Source organism: Syngnathoides biaculeatus, chromosome 6 (assembly GCF_019802595.1).
Source record: "Syngnathoides biaculeatus isolate LvHL_M chromosome 6, ASM1980259v1, whole genome shotgun sequence".
In the NCBI taxonomy this organism is placed as follows: domain Eukaryota; kingdom Metazoa; phylum Chordata; class Actinopteri; order Syngnathiformes; family Syngnathidae; genus Syngnathoides; species Syngnathoides biaculeatus.
Genome location: NC_084645.1, coordinates 20,057,718 through 20,075,237, shown reverse-complemented (window position 1 = coordinate 20,075,237; position 17,520 = coordinate 20,057,718). Strand labels below are relative to the sequence as shown.

At 51.3% G+C, this 17,520-nt stretch overlaps 1 protein-coding gene across 2 annotated transcripts in view; it reads right to left on the bottom strand.

The window, feature by feature from the left end:
* Window positions 1-746: 746 nt before the first annotated feature.
* The window catches only part of LOC133502230 (filamin-C-like), a 32,161-nt gene continuing 15,387 nt past the window's right edge, over window positions 747-17,520 (bottom strand). For both annotated transcript variants that reach the window (XM_061822786.1, XM_061822788.1), the window contains 29 exons: window positions 16,844-17,013; window positions 16,650-16,767; window positions 15,865-16,127; window positions 14,938-15,535; window positions 14,209-14,382; window positions 11,973-12,135; window positions 11,564-11,892; window positions 11,349-11,472; window positions 10,814-10,970; window positions 10,538-10,727; window positions 9,910-9,933; window positions 9,579-9,820; window positions 9,221-9,320; window positions 8,999-9,139; window positions 8,533-8,661; window positions 8,283-8,456; window positions 8,029-8,193; window positions 7,242-7,445; window positions 7,006-7,158; window positions 6,757-6,879; window positions 6,299-6,547; window positions 5,492-5,761; window positions 5,199-5,336; window positions 4,986-5,101; window positions 3,348-3,480; window positions 2,263-2,439; window positions 1,946-2,164; window positions 1,430-1,645; window positions 747-1,333 (listed from right to left, as the gene is read on the bottom strand). In XM_061822786.1, coding sequence (XP_061678770.1) covers window positions 1,146-1,333; window positions 1,430-1,645; window positions 1,946-2,164; window positions 2,263-2,439; window positions 3,348-3,480; window positions 4,986-5,101; window positions 5,199-5,336; window positions 5,492-5,761; window positions 6,299-6,547; window positions 6,757-6,879; window positions 7,006-7,158; window positions 7,242-7,445; window positions 8,029-8,193; window positions 8,283-8,456; window positions 8,533-8,661; window positions 8,999-9,139; window positions 9,221-9,320; window positions 9,579-9,820; window positions 9,910-9,933; window positions 10,538-10,727; window positions 10,814-10,970; window positions 11,349-11,472; window positions 11,564-11,892; window positions 11,973-12,135; window positions 14,209-14,382; window positions 14,938-15,535; window positions 15,865-16,127; window positions 16,650-16,767; window positions 16,844-17,013 — 5,447 coding nt within the window. In that variant the 3' untranslated portion in view covers window positions 747-1,145. The remainder of the gene's footprint in view (window positions 1,334-1,429; window positions 1,646-1,945; window positions 2,165-2,262; window positions 2,440-3,347; window positions 3,481-4,985; window positions 5,102-5,198; window positions 5,337-5,491; window positions 5,762-6,298; window positions 6,548-6,756; window positions 6,880-7,005; window positions 7,159-7,241; window positions 7,446-8,028; window positions 8,194-8,282; window positions 8,457-8,532; window positions 8,662-8,998; window positions 9,140-9,220; window positions 9,321-9,578; window positions 9,821-9,909; window positions 9,934-10,537; window positions 10,728-10,813; window positions 10,971-11,348; window positions 11,473-11,563; window positions 11,893-11,972; window positions 12,136-14,208; window positions 14,383-14,937; window positions 15,536-15,864; window positions 16,128-16,649; window positions 16,768-16,843; window positions 17,014-17,520) is intronic.

Sequence of the window (17,520 nt, the reverse complement as noted above, 5' to 3'; positions counted from 1 at the left end):
ATGAAATGCTTTTTGCTCGGGGAAAATTATCCACGGGGTCTTTATTCGGTCGGCAAAATGAGGCTCATATAACAAGAAGACGTTAGCTGGGCTCGGGTTGGGATTCAGCCACAAATTTCAAAGGAAAAGTGGCAGGAGTTTGTCCCTCATCTTAACGTGAATTCAGTCTGCCACGCGACGCAACACCCTCGAAAATACGTGCAACCGACTTGCGCATCCTGTATCACGTCCTTTGAGGTCCGGCTAAAGCAAAGCCCCGCAGCGCGTGACCCGTAGGAACTTGCCACATCTCCGCTGTCGTCGGCCGGACCGAGGCTGGCCCGCGGGGGCCTTCCGACGGCAGCGGCAAGATTCGGAACATTCCACACGTTGGAATGAAAGTGCACATTTAGTTGAAAAAGTGCGATACGAGGTGACAAAATGGTTTCTTTTCCCTTCTACCCGTGTACAGTACGCACATTGGATTTTGAAATTGTTCGTTAAGCGTCGATAAACTCAACTCCCACAGTTGCGGTCTTTGTGGGTTTGTCTGGTCTCGTCCGGGAACGCGACAAAGCGTTTTGCCAAAAAACTGTTTAAGGCTAGCTAACGCCACGCACTGCAGCGCCTGAAGTCACGTGACAGGGAGTTATCCAATAACAGAGGAGTGCGGTGAGTTGAGAGAGAGTCAAGACGTCTTCGGTCGGGAATACAACCCGAACCTCCCCGAAATCGGAGTCAACACACTTTGCAATCAAATCAGGTCTTTATCCATCAGGTTTGCAAAAATAGGTTAATGTAACAACAACAACAAAAAAAAAGGCAATCATTTCTTCTTCAGTCGTAGAAAAAGCAAAGTGCGCCACACTCGCCTGCCGTCGGTGACTTCGGCTTTTCCCCGATGAACATTCGCGACGTATTCGACTTGCGCAACAGAGCGGAGGCAAAAAAAAAAGGAAACTCGCCAAACAAGCGTCGCCCTCGACAGGAAGCCACACTTTGTTGCCTACTTGTAAATGCAGCGTCTGCCAAAAATAAACACACCCTCGCTCACTGAAACCGTCTCGTCGTCTTCGTGCAGTGAATTCGGATCAGTCCAAAGTGAGCTCGCTCGCTTTGATTTATTTTATTTTATTTATTTTATTTTTTTTTTGGGGGGGGGGGGTTTAGGGGGCGGCCACTTTGTAGGGGCTCCCGGGGACGTTGTCGTCGCCCCACTTGACGATGACGGTGTAGCTGCCCTTGTCCTTCACCGTGTAGGTGACGTTGTAGAGCTTGTTGCCCATGTGCTTGACGTAGACCTCCTCGCAGGGGGCGTGAGGTCCGTGGACGCCCACCATCAGCATGTTGCTGCCTGCGGACGTCGACGGCAAAGATTGACGGACCAAATACTTTGTGCTTTCGTATCGCGGATTTTGCTTGCCGCCGTGCGACTACGAGATCCACTCACCCGCTTTTCCGCAGTCCACCGTGAAATTGTTTTTCTGACCCACGGTGGCCTTGGTCAGGCCCATCCCGCGGCAGACCACCTTGCTGGCGTCCGACGCCGGCTTGGACGAGGCGGAGGAGGAGCTGAAGGCCCCGCCCACTTTGGAGGATTTGGTGACCGTCTCCACCAGGACGGACGACGTCTCGTGGAGGCTGTGGCCGCCCGACAGTCGGGCGCCTGCAAGACGGGCGGTGAGGTCGGGAAATTGAAACACTGAACCATCTCCCGGTCAAGACTGAAGTTGTTGTTTCCACGAACCAAAGTTGTCAAGTGTTTATATCGCTGGTCTAATGGACCAAATTCCAAAGTCAAAATACAAATGTACTACTTTTATCTTGGAAATGATTCTGACTTGGGTCTTGAAGATAGTATTCCCCCCCCCCCTCCCACCGGTGGCGCATCAAGTAGCTTCAAAGTTTTCTCGGCTACTAGAAATTGCTCCCGGGACGGGTCGGGGTAGGCTTTGGGGGGCCTCACCTGTGACTTTAGCTTTGAAGGGGCTCCCCACGATGTGCTGCGGGCCGCCGTATTTGATGGTGATAAGGTAGTTGCCCGGCGCCATGGGGATGTAGCTGACTTTGTAGCCCTCGGGACACTCGCAGCAGTCCATCTTGACTTTGGACGGCCCGTCGATGTTCACCGACAGCGTCCCCGGGCCGGCCTTGCACGTGTTGACCACAAACTCGGAGGGCACGCCTACGTGAAGAAATCAAGGGACGCCGACGGTTCACGAAAATCCCTCTCGGCGGACGGGTCGATTTTCCCCACGCCCTTGCGGCGGAGGTCGCGCTCACCCGTGTTTCCGCCCAGCAGTCCGGGGCCGTGCGCCGTGACCATGCCGGGGTCTCCGATCAGTCCCGGGTCTCCCACCCTCACGTTGAAGGGGCTTCCGGGGATGTGGCAACCGTTGAACTTGACGTCTATGGCGTGCACGCCGTTCTCCCGGGGAATGAAGCGGATGGCGGTCTTGTCTGAAAGGAGCAAGGTGGGCAGTGTCAGGAGGTTCTGCAAATATCAAGATGGACTTTAAAACGGGACTTCTGCCATCTTAGTGACGGTGTGGTGGTACATTCGCTTAACTTCAGTCCGATTCAGTCAACGTGGGGGACAATGGTTGTCCGTGTCAATATGTGCCCCGCGACTAACTGGTAACTAGTCCTCGTTGGAGTCCGTCTTCAGCTCCTCGTGACCTTGATCAGGATAAGCACCGTAGAAAATGGATAGATTCTTTCTCTTGGTGCAGTTTGTAAATCGCGCCTCAGCTACTGTACCCCGCACATTTTTATGTCGCCTTCAGTGTAGTCCAATGGTCGAAGGCCGCACGAGCTAACAACTGCGAGTAACTCGAGCCCACCCAAAAAGGTTTGTACTAGATGCCACAAAGCGTTTTGTTCTGTTAAAAAAGGCTACGGCCAAACTAAATGAAGCTCCTCCCTGCACTTCAATGCAGTTGCTGAGCCACAAAGAAGCATTTTGTATTAGACACGGGTATGGCCTGAGCACAAAAAGAGCAAATAACGTCAGATAAGTTCAGGAATTAAACAAAAGCTGTGTTGTCGAAATGGCGAATATTTGGGGCTTCACTGCCTGCGAGTATTACATGACTGTATAGCAGTTGTACGCTCAGTTTGCGCTGCCTGCCGCCACGAGCGCGCTCAAGTCGCCGTTGTTTTAAGATTCTGATTAGCGTCACATCGATGCTAACTTCAGTTAGCCACTCTGAGCCGCAGCGCGTTAAATGTTAGCATAAAGATCGGGGCCTTTCATCGGACAAAATGATATCGTTTGACTGAACATTTTGGTGTATTTGCGCATTTTGATGTCAGATTGGCAAAATAAAGACCTGCACTGTTACAAGCGCTTGAAAGTCGGGGCCTACCGCCATCCAGCTCGGTGACGTAACACTCCTCGGAGCAGCCGGAGGGGGTGTGGACTTTGGCGTCCACCACACCGCGAGTCCCGTTGCGCTGCACCAGAAACGAGGCTTCTTGGTTTACCTTCAAATCCTTCTCCTAAAAGAAAAGATCAAAGGTCACAATGTCATCACAGCCGGACCAGAATAGGAGGGGCCGGGAAAGGTCAGAGTTCGTCGCGAGGCGTTTCGCGTTTGTGGCCTGCAGGCGGACGCAGAGAGCTCGCCTGACATTTGAAATCCTGCTCTGGTATTGCACTTCATGAGGCCTCCAGTGGCAGAAAATGCTCTCCGGTGGCGTCCCCCGGCAGCCCCACCGACACCGACGACGACGACGACGACGACAACAACAACAACAACTCCTGACCCCCCCCCCACCCCCCCCATGAAGAAAAGAGAAAGTGAGCTTGAATATCGCTCTCTGTCAAATTGTGAACGCTATTAAAAGGTGCGAGTGTGAAGCGTCACCTCACTGACACTTTCTACACGTTTCTGTGGACGTCGGCGGTTTTCCATCAGTATCACGCAGGGGCTGTTGTACTGACAAAATCGTCTTCACTGTGCTATAATTCGTGGTCCTTGCTGCATCTTTAAGACACGTGGGAACTGTTTTTAAAAATGGGTTTTGGGGTTAACTTAAAATCCCACGTTCGGCAAACGCAAGTATTTATCGAGGTCAGGTCAAGTCAATTTGACCTTTCATTGCAACAACTACAGCGACAACTTTTTGCGAGTGGTCTACGATTTGGTTTGGATCCGGTCCCAGGTCGATACCGGGGTCACTATCGTCAATACCAACACTTGTTAATAACTAACGTAAAATAGCTCAATTGAATGCTTTCCTTTTGGGATGTTAATTAGTTAAACATAACAAAGCGACATTATAAGCATAAACGTAGAAAACAATATTCATAATAGAATAGAAGCGTAGCTTGTACTGCTGTACGTAGTATCTCGTTTATGGTTTAGCATGAGCTCCCCGCGGTCCAGACAAAGTTTCGGCTCGTGCAAGTTTATCGGTGGATGTTTCTAACCGGAATTTGTCAACCAATCGGAGAAGGGCTTCCCCGAGTAGCGGTCCAAACAAAAGGTTCGAGGAGATACGTTGAGAAATAATACTTTGATTGTTTTGCCCGATTTTCAAAGATTTTGTACTGGCAATACCACATCAAGGCCGTTTTTTTTTTTTCAATCTCTTAGGAAGCCGTCGTGAGATTTTGGGACATTTCGGGAAGTTGCTAACTTCAGCGCTGTAATTGTAAGACTGATACCCTCGGACGTGGGGTAACGTTCCCGTCCCCGCAGAATCTGATTCCGGTTCGTGCACTATCATCCGAAAAGTTTTGCGCCGAGTCTTGTGGGCTCACTTAAAAGCGCGTTCCGGATTAGGTTGTTATTGTTGTCCTTGTCGCCGCTGGCGAGCCGACGGTCCACGCATAGCGCAGCGTGTCCTTATCGGGGGGGGGGCACAGTTAATCGCGACCTTTATCGCGATCGTATTCCGCCCGTGTCTCCGCGCCGTAAACTCTTCAAGGGCAGAGACGCGTTTTGATCGTTTTTGGCGAGAGATTAGCATTCACCCCGCGGACGCGTGGAAGTTCTCACCTGCAGGCTTGTGAACGTGAGCCTGCGGGCTTCGTCTGACAGCGTCGCGATGGGAACGATGAAGGGGCTGTCGGGGATGTGCTCGTTGTTGAACTTAATTGACACCTCGTAGTCACCTGAGGGAAGAGACGGCGTTTTAGTTTGCCGCGCCAAGCGAACTGCTGAGAAGAGGACCGATCAAACCGCTTGGATGGCACCGCGCCGCGTTCTTACCAGGTTCTTTCACGATGTAAGAGACGCCGCAGGAGCCGTCCTTCCTGTCCTCGAAGGAGATTTCCGCCTTGCTCGGCCCCTCCACGGCGATGGACAGTCCGCCGGCGCCGGCCTCTCGGGTCCAGATGCTGAATTCGGCTGGCGAGGAGAAGAAAAAAACAAAACTACTCAGTGAAAGACTGAGAATGGCGTATTGCGATTCTTTGGGACTAGCGAATAAATGATGCTCATTATCATTGCCGTCAAAACAAAAACAAAGCGACGGTTTGGCGGGAGCTTCAAATGAGACTTACAAGGTGCCGCGGCCACGCCTCTCTCCAGGCCAGGACCTCCCGCACGGACCTTGTGCGCCCCTCCTTCGCCCATGGGCCCCACCGTGAACTGGAAGGGGCTCCCGGGGACGTGCTGGCCTCGGTACTTGACGTTGACGGTGTGCGGTCCCATCTCCTGGGGGATGAATCGCACGCTGTAGGTGCTGTTTCCCCCGTCCACGATGTCGGCGTCCACCGTCTTCCCGCCGGGGCTGGTCACCTGGGCCGTCATGGCCTGAGAGCCCCCCTCGGCTGGCCGAGCGGAGAATCACAACAAGTTAGAGGCAAACGAGTCTAAAAGCTACGGTGATCGTGATGTTTATCCTTTGCAATGTTGTACACCGAGGAGCAAACTCCGCTTGATGTTGCAGCCTTTCAGACCTGGGACTGAACTCATTTCCTAGTTTTTCCTCAACCGAAATCTATCCTAAAGCTGATTGGAAGCCAGTACAAAGACTACATACAATTGGAGTTGTACGCTCTGACCTCGTTGTTCTGCTCATAACTCGAGTTGCAGCATTCTGAATTCACTGCAGCTGTTTAATGCTCTTTTTAGGGAGTCCGGTCAGAAAACCATTCCAATAGTCAAGTCTTCTTGGGATAAAAGCATGGAGGAGGTTCTTCTGCTCTGCTTGACACATGCAAGCCTTCACTCTGGATACGTTCTTGGATAGCGAGTCCAGGCATTTGCTAACAGCGATTCTCTTTTCTTTATGGTTTTTCACTGAAAAGGTAAGTTCCAGAGGGGATCCCGAATGGGTGAATTTGTGGGTCGCGGAGTGAGCTCACCTTCCGGTCTGGCCGTGATGCCGGCGAAGCTGCTGAGGCTCTCCCGGCCCAGGAAGTCTCCAAAGACGTCCCTGAAGGGGCTTCCACCCCCGCCCACCTGGGTGCTCTCCTCCACCCGGACCTCCCGCTTGGTTTCGCCGCCGCGGGTCTTGCTGATCTCTGTGCGCTCGGTGCGCGTGTAAGTGTGGCTGCTGCGAGTGAACGTCCGGGTCAGCCTCTCCTGGGCGGACACCATCTGGAACCAGTTTCCTGTGAGCAAGGAGAAGGTTGGGTCGGCCCTTATTTAGACTCTTTGCTCTGGAGAAATTGTTTGCCAATACAGCAGATGTGCCAGTTTTTGTGGTTTTTGTGTCACATCCTCTTTGGAGCATGACCTCAGCTCAACTTTTCCTAACCGAACGCCGGAGACGTGATCTGCACTTTGTGCATTTTTGCAGAACTGCAACATGCCAGCTGACCTGGAATCTTCAGGTTGAGTCCGCAGGTGCTTCCCACCGAAGCGATGGAGGACGCCTGCCTCTTTCTGGTTATGCTCTCCTTCATCCTTCCTTCACCGGTCACCTTCACTGTGAACGGACTTCCTGTGGAGAGACGGGGAAAAAATGACGGAAAAATTTCACCAATTTACGTCCACAGCATTAGCAAGTGTGTACGTGTACTTCGACTTAAGCACAGAGCGGGAGTACTTTTTTGCCCCAAATCCTAACCTGGGATGTGCTTTTCGGCAAACTTGATGTTAACGGTGTAGTTTCCAGGTTCTGTGGGACAGTAGGTCACTCTGCAGGTGCCGTCCTCCATATCCTCACAGTTGATGTCCACTTTGCTGGGACCCTCGATTGACAGCGCCAGCCCGCCGTAGCCTAAAAGGACGACACGGGCGCATTTTCCACGTTTGCTTGCTTTGCCGTTACAGCGGCAGGCGTGGTTTTTCCGGGGATTGTACCGGCATTCCTGGTGTCCACGAAAAATTCTGCCATCTCGAAGGTGTGCGCCTCCACCAGGCCTTTGCCGAAGGCTTTGACCCGGCTGGCCTCGCCGATCTCCGACTGGCCCACCATGATCTTGAACGGGCTGTTGGCCACGTGGACGCCGTTCTTCCTCACGCTCACTTCGTGCTCGCCCACCTCTTTCGGAGTGAACGAGATACCTGAGAGAAAAAAAACGGGAGTAAGTCCGGCTCCAGAAGCCAGCATCCCCCCCGGGCCCCCTTCGGAGCAAAGCCAGGAAAGCCCTGATTATTGGATGTTCATAAAAGATTATCTCGTGGTGTCGGGTGTGTAAAGAGTGATTTGATTTTATTTCCCTTACCGGATCAGGACAGCTGATCATAAATGATAATGAACTCCTTCTGTATTGCGTTACTGTCGGCTTTTCCACAACTTTTATGTACAGTATTACGAGGCTGTGCCACAAATTGTCCGGAGCGCAATTAAAAGCCAAAAGAAGAAGCTCAGTTATTGTCACAGAGCAGAAAGAATGGATGCCTCTGAGTATGGCTTGTATGTACGGTTTGTATGTTTTGCACCTCCGTTTGTGTTGAGTAAAACTATTGTAGCATTAATGCTAATTTCTGGTAGCCCATCACGAATCAGGCTGAACCGCAGACTCCAGAATCGGGACATGACATAATGAGGTCCAACAGGCAACCAGGAAGCTCGCCGAAGCTTGCGGGGTTGCCGGACAAATAAAGGAGCAACTGTGGGTGGGGGGAGGTGCTCATGTTTTCTCACCGAGGTGTCTGTTGGGCAACCTCTTGAGCAGGCAGGGTTCCTCGTTGCCCGAGGGCGCTCGGATGCTGGCGCTGAGCGAGCTCAGGTCCGTTTCCGCGATCTTGAGCGACACGTCGGCGGCCGTGCCCACGTTCAGCTGTGACGTCCTGGTAATGGTGTCGTCGCCTGCAGGAGGGACAAAGGTGTTTTGTTTTCAGATCGATGGTTTTGAGCGGCGGTCGAGGTGTGGAGGTCAACCGAAGCGATTGCCCCACCGGTGATCTTGGCAACGAAGGGGCTGCCGGGAATGTGCTTGTTGTCAAACTTGACAATGATGTTGTAGTCTCCCGGCGCCGTGGGAAGGTAGGACACCGTGCAGGTGCCGTCTTTGTTGTCCTTGCAGGTGATTTCCGCCTTGGACGGGCCCTCCACTGCCAGGGAGAGACCACCTGACAGATGCAAACCGTCTCGTCATTTTCTGTTTACGCCAAGCCGCCGCTGGCTTGAAGGGTCGTCGGCTCCTACCTTCTCCCGCGTTCTTGGTGACCACCGTAAAGGTGGCGGCTTTGTTGACCATGCCGTAACTCAGGCCCGGACCGTAGGCCGACACCACTCCGCTGTTCACCGCGTCCACAAAGAACTGGAGAGGACTTCCTGCAGCGAGCATTGAGACTCTTTTGTCATCGACCCAGAAATGAGCAATGCCTTATGAATTATTCGTTACGAACAGAACCCGTTGGCCTGTTACCTAAGGCATGAAATTGTTTTTGACATGAATTGATACCTGAACAGGGTGACTGCAGTAACTGATGTTTTATCGAATTCTATTTTATGTGAATGAAGTGACATAATTGCAACAATTACATTGCAATCCTCAGTTGAATGTATGAATTTGTACTAAATTGAGTCTGAGTGATATTTTGCTATTCCAATACAAAGCTTTGTTTTTTTTTTTTTTCCTGGGTTTATTTTTTTCGGCATTTTACCGGACCTGGAATGTGGTTGCCGTCATATTTGATGTCCATCTCGTGCAGGCCCCTCTCGGTGGGTTGGTACTTGATGGTGATGGCGCCATCTTTGTTGTCCGTGACGTGCGGCCTGGCCGTCTTGCCCGAGGGCATCCGGACCTCGCCTAGGAATCGGGTGAGCGGAGTTAGTCGGTCGGCGCGTGGCGGTGTAGGCCCGAGGTCTTTCGTAAGTTTGCCTGCGGCACCTGATATTTCTCCTTGCTGGGGCGTGAACGGCACGAGGAAGTTGATCGGTCTGAAGAGAGGATCCACCGTGTCGCGAGGAGCGACCGGCTCGTTCGAGGCCTGGCCGACACAAGAGAGCTTAGTGGGATTTTTGCAGAGGGTCTCGGTTCTTTCCGTATGCGCGTCCATTCATCCACGAGTACCGCGCTCCTGTCTCTATCTGCAGTCGATATGAAAAGTCTGTACACCCCCCTTTGTAATGTTTCTGTGTGAGACTGAGATTTAGCATGTCAAAATCCCGGTTATTTGGATTCTTTTTGACAGTACAGAAAAGGATTTCTTGCGGTTGTGTCTCCCCCGCAGCGTTTGCGGACGCACCACCACATGGAAGGGGCTCTTGGGGATGTTCTGGCCGCCGAAGCGAATGGTGATCACGTATTTGCCGGGTTCGGGGGCCGTGTAGTAAATATCGAAGGTCCCGTCGTGATTCTCCACCACGTCCATGTCCAGCTCCATCCCTTGCGGGGTCAGCACCTTGCAAGTCACCTTGCCCTTGCCGGCGGCCTTGGCGTCCACCGTGATTACCGTGTCCTCCGAGGTCTGCAGCTTCTGAAGGCCCGCTGTTGAAAAACAAAAAGAAAAAGACCTGTGAGCGCATTCACTTGAGATTTTGTGGCGACGCCACCGAGGAAAAATAAAGCGTACTTACGTACACCGTGTCCTCCGATGGACACTGCAAAGTAAAAAAGTTATGTTGTAAATTAATAGAGCAAAACCATCTAGATTGATGTTACAGTGGACGCTTGTTATAGCATGGTTCATCTTTCAAATTTCAAACTTTTTTTCTGTACGTCTGTTTATTTTTTTTTTTTTTTTTTTTGGGTGACCCCAACTATGCTCATTTCCGTTAGCTCGTCTACAGCAATTCACATTTTATCTTAGCATTAAGCTAGCTGAAATTGTTCGGTTTGATGTTCAAATATGAGATGTTTAATCCTCTTTTTTTTTTTTTTTTGACGTTTGGCATCATCTGGGAGCGACACTTTTGCCTCATATTTGGAGAATTAATTGAGCCAGTGCCAGTGAGGAATACTTTAAAAAGGGTGTTGTACCAGGTTTTATATAAATGTGTGAATAGCATGTGGGAGGATACGACTACAGTTTTTTGTTTGGTTTTTTTTTTGTTTCTGTTTGTCGACTGGATTTTCTCGAACACATCCCTCACCTGATGCTGTGTACTGTGCAGGACCCTAAACAATTTTAGGATGCCGATGGAATACACTTTGCTCATTAGCACCTCACTTCCTTCTTGGGTAAGGAGGAACTGATGGATTTACCTGTAACGCGACACTTGCTGGCATCTCCAGTGGGATTCGACTGAATCCGGTAGGGCGAGTATGGAATCTCGTCCCCTCCGTATTTGATGGTGATGGTGTACGGGCCAATGGAGTCGGGTACGTAGGACACCGTGTAGGTTCCGTCCCTGTTGTCCTGGATGCTTGCGTTCTTTGGCTTGCCCTCTGGGTCCTGTCAGCAGAGGGTTTCCGGTTTTGTCTTGGAGTTGAAGGGAAAAACGCCGCGAGGTGGTCGAGCTAGGCGGTAGGTTGACTGACCAGAATTTGCACAGTGAGCAGCCCCTCGCCGGCATCTCGAGCATCGATGGTGAACTCCACGGGAAGGCTGGCCGACACACCTTTGCTGTCGAGACCCGGGCCGCTGGCTCGCACTTTACTCGCGTCGTGCCCGGGCTGAGACATCACCTTGAATGGACTTTTGATGGGAGGAATAAATTGGAAAGATTCATCAATCTAGAGCTGTTTGAGGTGTTCTCTTATCTTGCAGATGATTAAGAAATCCTTTTTTATGGGTCGTTAGTAGAGAAGGCACAATCACATCCCGAGTCCAGGCCAAGTCAGATCCAGTACCTCGTTGTTAAGAATGTGATAGACGGATGGATGTGTGTGTGTCCTTTCTAAAACGTATGACTTAAGGCAGCCGCGTAATTGGTTGCTCTTCGCTCGACTGGGCTCGTCTACAAACGCTATTGAGTGATTGCCCTGTCAAGTGCAACCAGCGGAGCACGAGTTCTACGATTTCACCGTGACACAGGTTGGCAATAGAAATAGTTTGGTCTCTATTGATACGTACCTATGTGGAACCTCCTGCTCCGCGTATTTGACCGCCACAGTGTACGGTCCATCCTGAGCCGGGGTGTAGTGAACCGTGTGGGTTCCGTCGCCGTTGTTTTTAACCCCCACTGGCTCCGTGGTACCTTTTAAATAAAACATCAAGCTGAGCGCTCAGCGAAAAAAAAAAAAACAAAAAAAAAAAAACAAGAACCGCAGCAAGCGTTGCATCGTTACCTGTTGGCCCAAAGAGTTTGACATCCAGTGGCGCCTGTCCAGCCTGAGTACAGTCCACCGTGAAGGTTTGAGGGATGTGCGCTCTCACTCCGGAACCCAGGCCGGGACCGGAGCACTTGACCTTGCCGGGGTCCACGGGGTCCTTGACGGGCACCTTGAAGGGACTGCCGGGGATGGGGTGCCCGCCGTAGTTGATGTTGACGTCGTAGTCTCCCGGCGTGAAGGGGACGTACTCCACGCTGCAGCTTCCGTCTTTGTTGTCTTTGCAGGATATTTTGGCCTCGGACGCGCCCTCGATGGTTAGGCCCAAACCTCCCGTGCCGGCACCCCTGTAGACAAGGACGAGAGAGACTTGAATCATGCATCAACAATATCGACGCTGTTGAGTAATACCCGATCTTGTCCTTACCGGGTCTCCACAGTGAAGCAGTTGGCCTTGTTGGTAATTCCTCCTTCCAGACCCGGTCCGAACGCCCTCACCCGGGTTGGATCGCATCCCTCCACCACTGATACTCTGAAGGGACTCTTGGGTACGTGGATGTCATCATAGAGTACCTCAATCCGATGCATGCCTGCATGTAAAAACACTTTTTTCAATAAAGAGAACACATTTTTCTGCTAACGGCGTACGTTCGATGTCTTTTAGCTCATTCACTGCCGTGGACATTTGTATTCTTCATCTGCAATCTGCTAGCTTATTGCCAGTGACGTTTATATCCGTCGAGTGCGCCGTTCAACAGTTGTGCACGGATGTGGTTTTCTCACACTTTGTCGGTGAAATTTAGGCTCGGAAACCTGACGGCTGACGCACAGACCCGGACCGTAAGCCCTCGCCCGGGTCGTATATCGGAACGCTGTCCTTTTTTCCGGCGAAAGAAGATAGTCTACTCTTCTGCCGGGTTCGGGGCCTACATTGTCAACGGATCGCAATATCGTTTGGGCCTTGAACGATTCGTTCAAAAAGCTCTGCAGGCGATACGGAGCCAGTGGCTGTCAGCGAAGGAGTTAAATACGAGCCAGAAATAGGAATCTGTCATCCGTTGTGTAGAAATGCTGTGAACATGTTGAATCTGCTCTACAGTCACATTTCTGTTGGAACATATTTTAGGCTGATCCATTTTCGTTTTCGTGATAGTGTGTCAGGTCTGGCGATGTGTACTTTATTAATATCCGCTGTACGGCAGGTGCGCTCGCAGTCTTCGGCACACATACCTGCCTGGTTGAGAGCTTCTGTTCCAGATCAGACTATTTATAAATCCGAGCCAGTCTGGCTCCCTGCTCCCTGGCCCGCACATCCTCGCAGCGCTGCATCATTGGATATTTATACCCTCCCCAAATCTCCCACTCTGACTTTGGCGCACTGTACCCAACACCTGCGAGTCATTTGAGTTTACGCTTTGTGATATTTTGCGTTCTTGCAGAGGTTTTTCACCAGGGCGGTGTCAAAGTCAAGGCCCATCGGGCAAATCCGGACCCCCATCTCTTCGGACGTTGTGAGAACTACGTATGAAAACTAGCATTAAGGAAATTCTGGCATATTCTTTTCAGGATATTCTGAGCAACTTCATTGATGTGCACTGTCCCTTCACGATAAGCTCATTTTATGCATCATCAAAATAATAAGGATCAAATGCAGCGGCAATTACATCATGTCATGGGGCAGTCGTTCAGGTTCATGCCCGGAACATATCGCTGAAAGGGCAAGAAGTCCCATTGCATGTGTTGTAAAAAGATAAATTGTTGCCTTACTGTCATGAATGTGTACCGACACATAAACTTCAAACTCGGGTTGTGATTTTTAGCTCACTGTTGCTGATGGAAAAGGTCTAAAATTCTAGTTTCATATCTGCTTATTCTTCTTCTCACGGTATTGACTCCTGGCTGATAAGTCTTTTGAGTTTGTTTGTGGCTGAGGACATGAACGTGTGCAAAGACTGACGACTATGTTGGACTAAATCGGTTAGCCGTTTTTCACCATTTCAATTTTCTTCAGATATTTTGGAGCGTCGAGAGTGTGGCTAAAATGGTGCGCAGCGATCCACTCGGGCGTCCGGCACGAGTCACCCCAACCCCACTTGAATTGCTCTGTTTGCATCAGGTAGCTAACTAGCTATCCCCACACCCGAAAACACATCCTTCCTTCAAATCGCGCCTCGTGGTCGGCAGTGAGTGTGCGCGGCTGGCGAGACAAGATAGAAGAGCGAGGATGGGGGATGAGCTAAATGGAAAAAGTTTGATTTCCACTGCCAGCATGTGGACTGGCGTTGCAGGCAGGCGTGGCCACTTTAGAGCGCCATGGAAAAGTTCTGCGATAACCACTGGAGGCAGCATGCAAATATGTTTTCACGGCTCATGTATTTCTGTCGGCGTAAGACGTTAGACGGAGTAGCGGCTGTTTTTCCAGGTCGTTGCAGGCTGTATTTGATTGACAGTTGAGTGGGGCGTGTTTTAAACGCGTTCGACAGAAGCGCACCTGAGCGCTGGAAATAAAGCTTCATTTTTTCACAACCTTGAGGCATCATTTTACGTACTTGGCGAGTAAAATAATGAACAAAAACTTTGACGTAGCGTTTGTTTGACACGTTTTAGTTGAAATCTGTGCACTTTGTGATAAATGATCATCATTTGCGCCGCTGCGCTCTCACCATCCTCAAAGGGCGTGTACTCCACTCGGTAGGTGCCGTCGCCCTTGTCGGTGGTGTAGCCGTCCGTGGTGGTGCCCGAGGGACCGACGACGCGAGCCTTCACGCGGTTTCCTCCGAGCTTGTCGAGAGCCCGGGCGTCCACGATGAAGTGGGTCGTGACTTCTCGCAGGACGCCTGAGAACAAAGCGGCCCTTAAACTGATTTGTCGCTGGCTGTTGAAACCCTCTGTCAAGGCAAAGCCCCGCCGGTATTAATCTTCCCGGGCCCATCCTCAACACTTGGAAAACGACATCCCGGGGCAGCGAGTCAATATCCTCATCCGTTAATATGCAATGCCGCTCTTTTGTTATGGATGACATATTTTGTTTTGGCAGAAGGAACGAAGCGGAGGCGCAACAGTTGAATGTTTGACATTTAGCCTGATGAATGATTCCCTGCCGAAAAACTCATCCCCAATGTTGGGTTATTTCATCCATCCGTTTTCTTTTGCGCCTCGTTAGGGTCGCCGGTGAGCTGGAGCCAATCCCGGCTGAGTTCGAGCGATAGGCGGGGTGCACCCTGGACACATGGCCAGTCAGTCACAGGGCACGTGCAGAGTAGACAACCCCTGTCCAAACATATGGACAAGTCAAGAGTCTTCAATAAACCTTAAACGTCTAAAACTTGGGCCCTGGCAGGTCAAGGGACCATTGCCCTTAAAGGAATCAGCTGTTCCTAGTGTGGTTTTACCTCTTGGCTCCACTCCTGGCCCGTAGACGTGCACCCCACTGGTGTCGACGGAAGGTTCTACCTGCAGAACCTTGGGGAACTGGGGGATCAGGTGACCTCCGTACTTGATGGTAATGGTGTGCGCGCCGTGGAACGGTGGGATGTACGTGACGGAGAACGTTCCCTCCGCCGTTTTCTGGATGTGCACCTCGGCCTTAGCTCCGGTGTCCGATACGATCTCGATGGTGAGCTCCGCGTCGCCGGCCCGCGTGCAGTCCACGGTGAAGGTGGCCGCCTCCCCGGCCTTGGCCCTCTCCAGACCGGGGCCGCTGGCCGTGACCTTGCTTGGGTCGAAGGCGGGGCGCACTGCCGCGTTGAAAGGAGAGCCCGGGATGTGCTGCTCGGCGAACAGGATGTTGATGGCATACTCTCCGGCCTCGGTGGGCAGGTAGGCTACCGAGCAAGTTCCGTCGCCGTTGTCCTGGCACTCGATTTTGGCCTCGCAGGGACCTTCTACCGTGAGGCCCAGTCCGCCGGCCCCGGCTCCCTTCGTGTCGATAGTGAATGGAGCCGGTTTCCCCACGACACCGCCGTGAAGACCAGGACCAAATGCTCGGACCTGACGCAGTAAATCAGATCAATCATAAGTTGACAATATTTGATATGGAATTTTCATCATTTGTGTTCCGCCACTGCAGATTTAGAGTTGTGCCCCAACATGCCAGGCAACACTGAGCTCTCCTAAAAGAGGTACAGTGTCATCGAGTACCCTAAGAACCAGAGAAGTCCCGAAAGTGCTGTAAGTTCTCGGAAGTCGTTGTTCCCACAGAGCAGAGGAAATGTATCACGTCACTCTGCGCATTGTGGTGTGCTTGGTTTGTATACTTCTCGAAGCGCGAAACGGGGTTCACTGTAATTGCTCAAGAGCACTTTTGTGAAAACGTTCACCTTTGAGGGATCGGCGGGCATCACCGCTTCCACCCCAAAGGGGCTTCCCGGGACAGGGTTGCCGTCGTAGCTGACATCCACCTTGTACTGGCCCTCTTCCGGGGGGATGTACTTCACGCTGTGAGCGCCTTTGGCTTTGTCCGACTCCAGCTTGCACGGGATTGGTCGACCGGTGGGCGAGGTCATCTTCACGCCGACGTTGCCCTGCCCGCCGGCGCCTTTCGTGTTCACCGTGAATTCTTGATCCCTTCCCACTTCCACTTCTGCGACACAAAACGTGAACTTTTTACGTGGAGCTTCCATTTAAATGAACTTTTTTTTTTTTTTTTTAATCACACTTTGCAGTTTCAAGAGGAAGTTAAACTACTTGTGAGCAAATTAAATAGTCAGTCATCAGTAAAGTTGCTTCGGTCTTGAGTGTCGTCCGCCTTTGGCCCGCGTATCTTTCCCCACCGACTCTTGTCAAACGTTTGACCTGCGCAGTGCTTAACAATAATCGATTTGACTGAGGTGAGGCGCAACGTTCCAGCGCCAGAAGCTTGCCGACATCTCGCCCGGGCTCGGGCTTTTCTGATTTAAGAGTTGAGCGTGATTCTCTCACTCTTTCACACTGTCTGGATTTATTTCAGATTTGCAATTTTGAAGACAACATTTGGGGCCGTACCAATCAAATTGGATTGAGTTTGTGCCCTTTTAATTGAACCCCAGGGAGGAGATGCGGAACGTGAAGCGAAGTGAATGAATGAATCGTTGAACCAGGAAACGTTCAAGGATCTTGGACTTACTGGTGTCTAATCCCTCCACTTTGACCTTTCCAATGTCCAGCTGTGGTGCCACCGTGATGTGGAAGGGACTCTTGGGGATGGGATCTCCTCCATGGCTCACCATGATGGCCATGTTACCCTGGAAAAACCAGCGACTAAAGCATCGCGGCCAATAGATCCAGCTGGAACGCAAATGGACTTGGAACTTGACGCACCTGTTGGAGAGCGGTGTATTTGACCGTGTAGGAGTAGTCGTGGTTGTCGATGATCTCAAAGTCACGGACCGCCTCTCCTGGGCCCGAGGCGGCGAAGCGGACTTCTGGCTTGGCTTTGCCGGCTCCCTTTGTGTAGATGGTGAAGTGGGTGGGCGTGGCCGCCTCCACTCCTGCGATCAAATGCGCGTGTTGGGGAGTTCAACCAATGCTGCTCTGATGGACTTTCAGGATGTGTGTGCGGGCAATGTCCAAAACATGTCATTAGCCAAGCCGCTTATCCTCACAAGGGTGGCGGGAAATCTGGAGCCTATCAGCTAGCTTCAGGCGAAAAGACAAGACTACACCCTGAACTTGTCGCCAGCCAGTCGCACCGTCACCGAGCGGGAATCGAAACCAAAGGCAGGCAGCGTGTACCACTACATCATCAGCGACTACCTCTGTACTGAATGAAATTACTTAATTCAAAGTACAAATACTTGTGTAGGAAGAAAGTGCAGTGTGAGGAAAATTCACGTTTTTACTGTCAGTTGGGTACACACAATAATTCTGCTGAAAAAAAGAGTTTGATGAGCATTTGGGAGACTAAAACTGATAACTTTTCTCCCGTTAACTAAAGAGAAAAGAAACAACTCGAACTTTGCGTGACAGTAGCCATTGTTTAAGCGCTCGCTCAACTT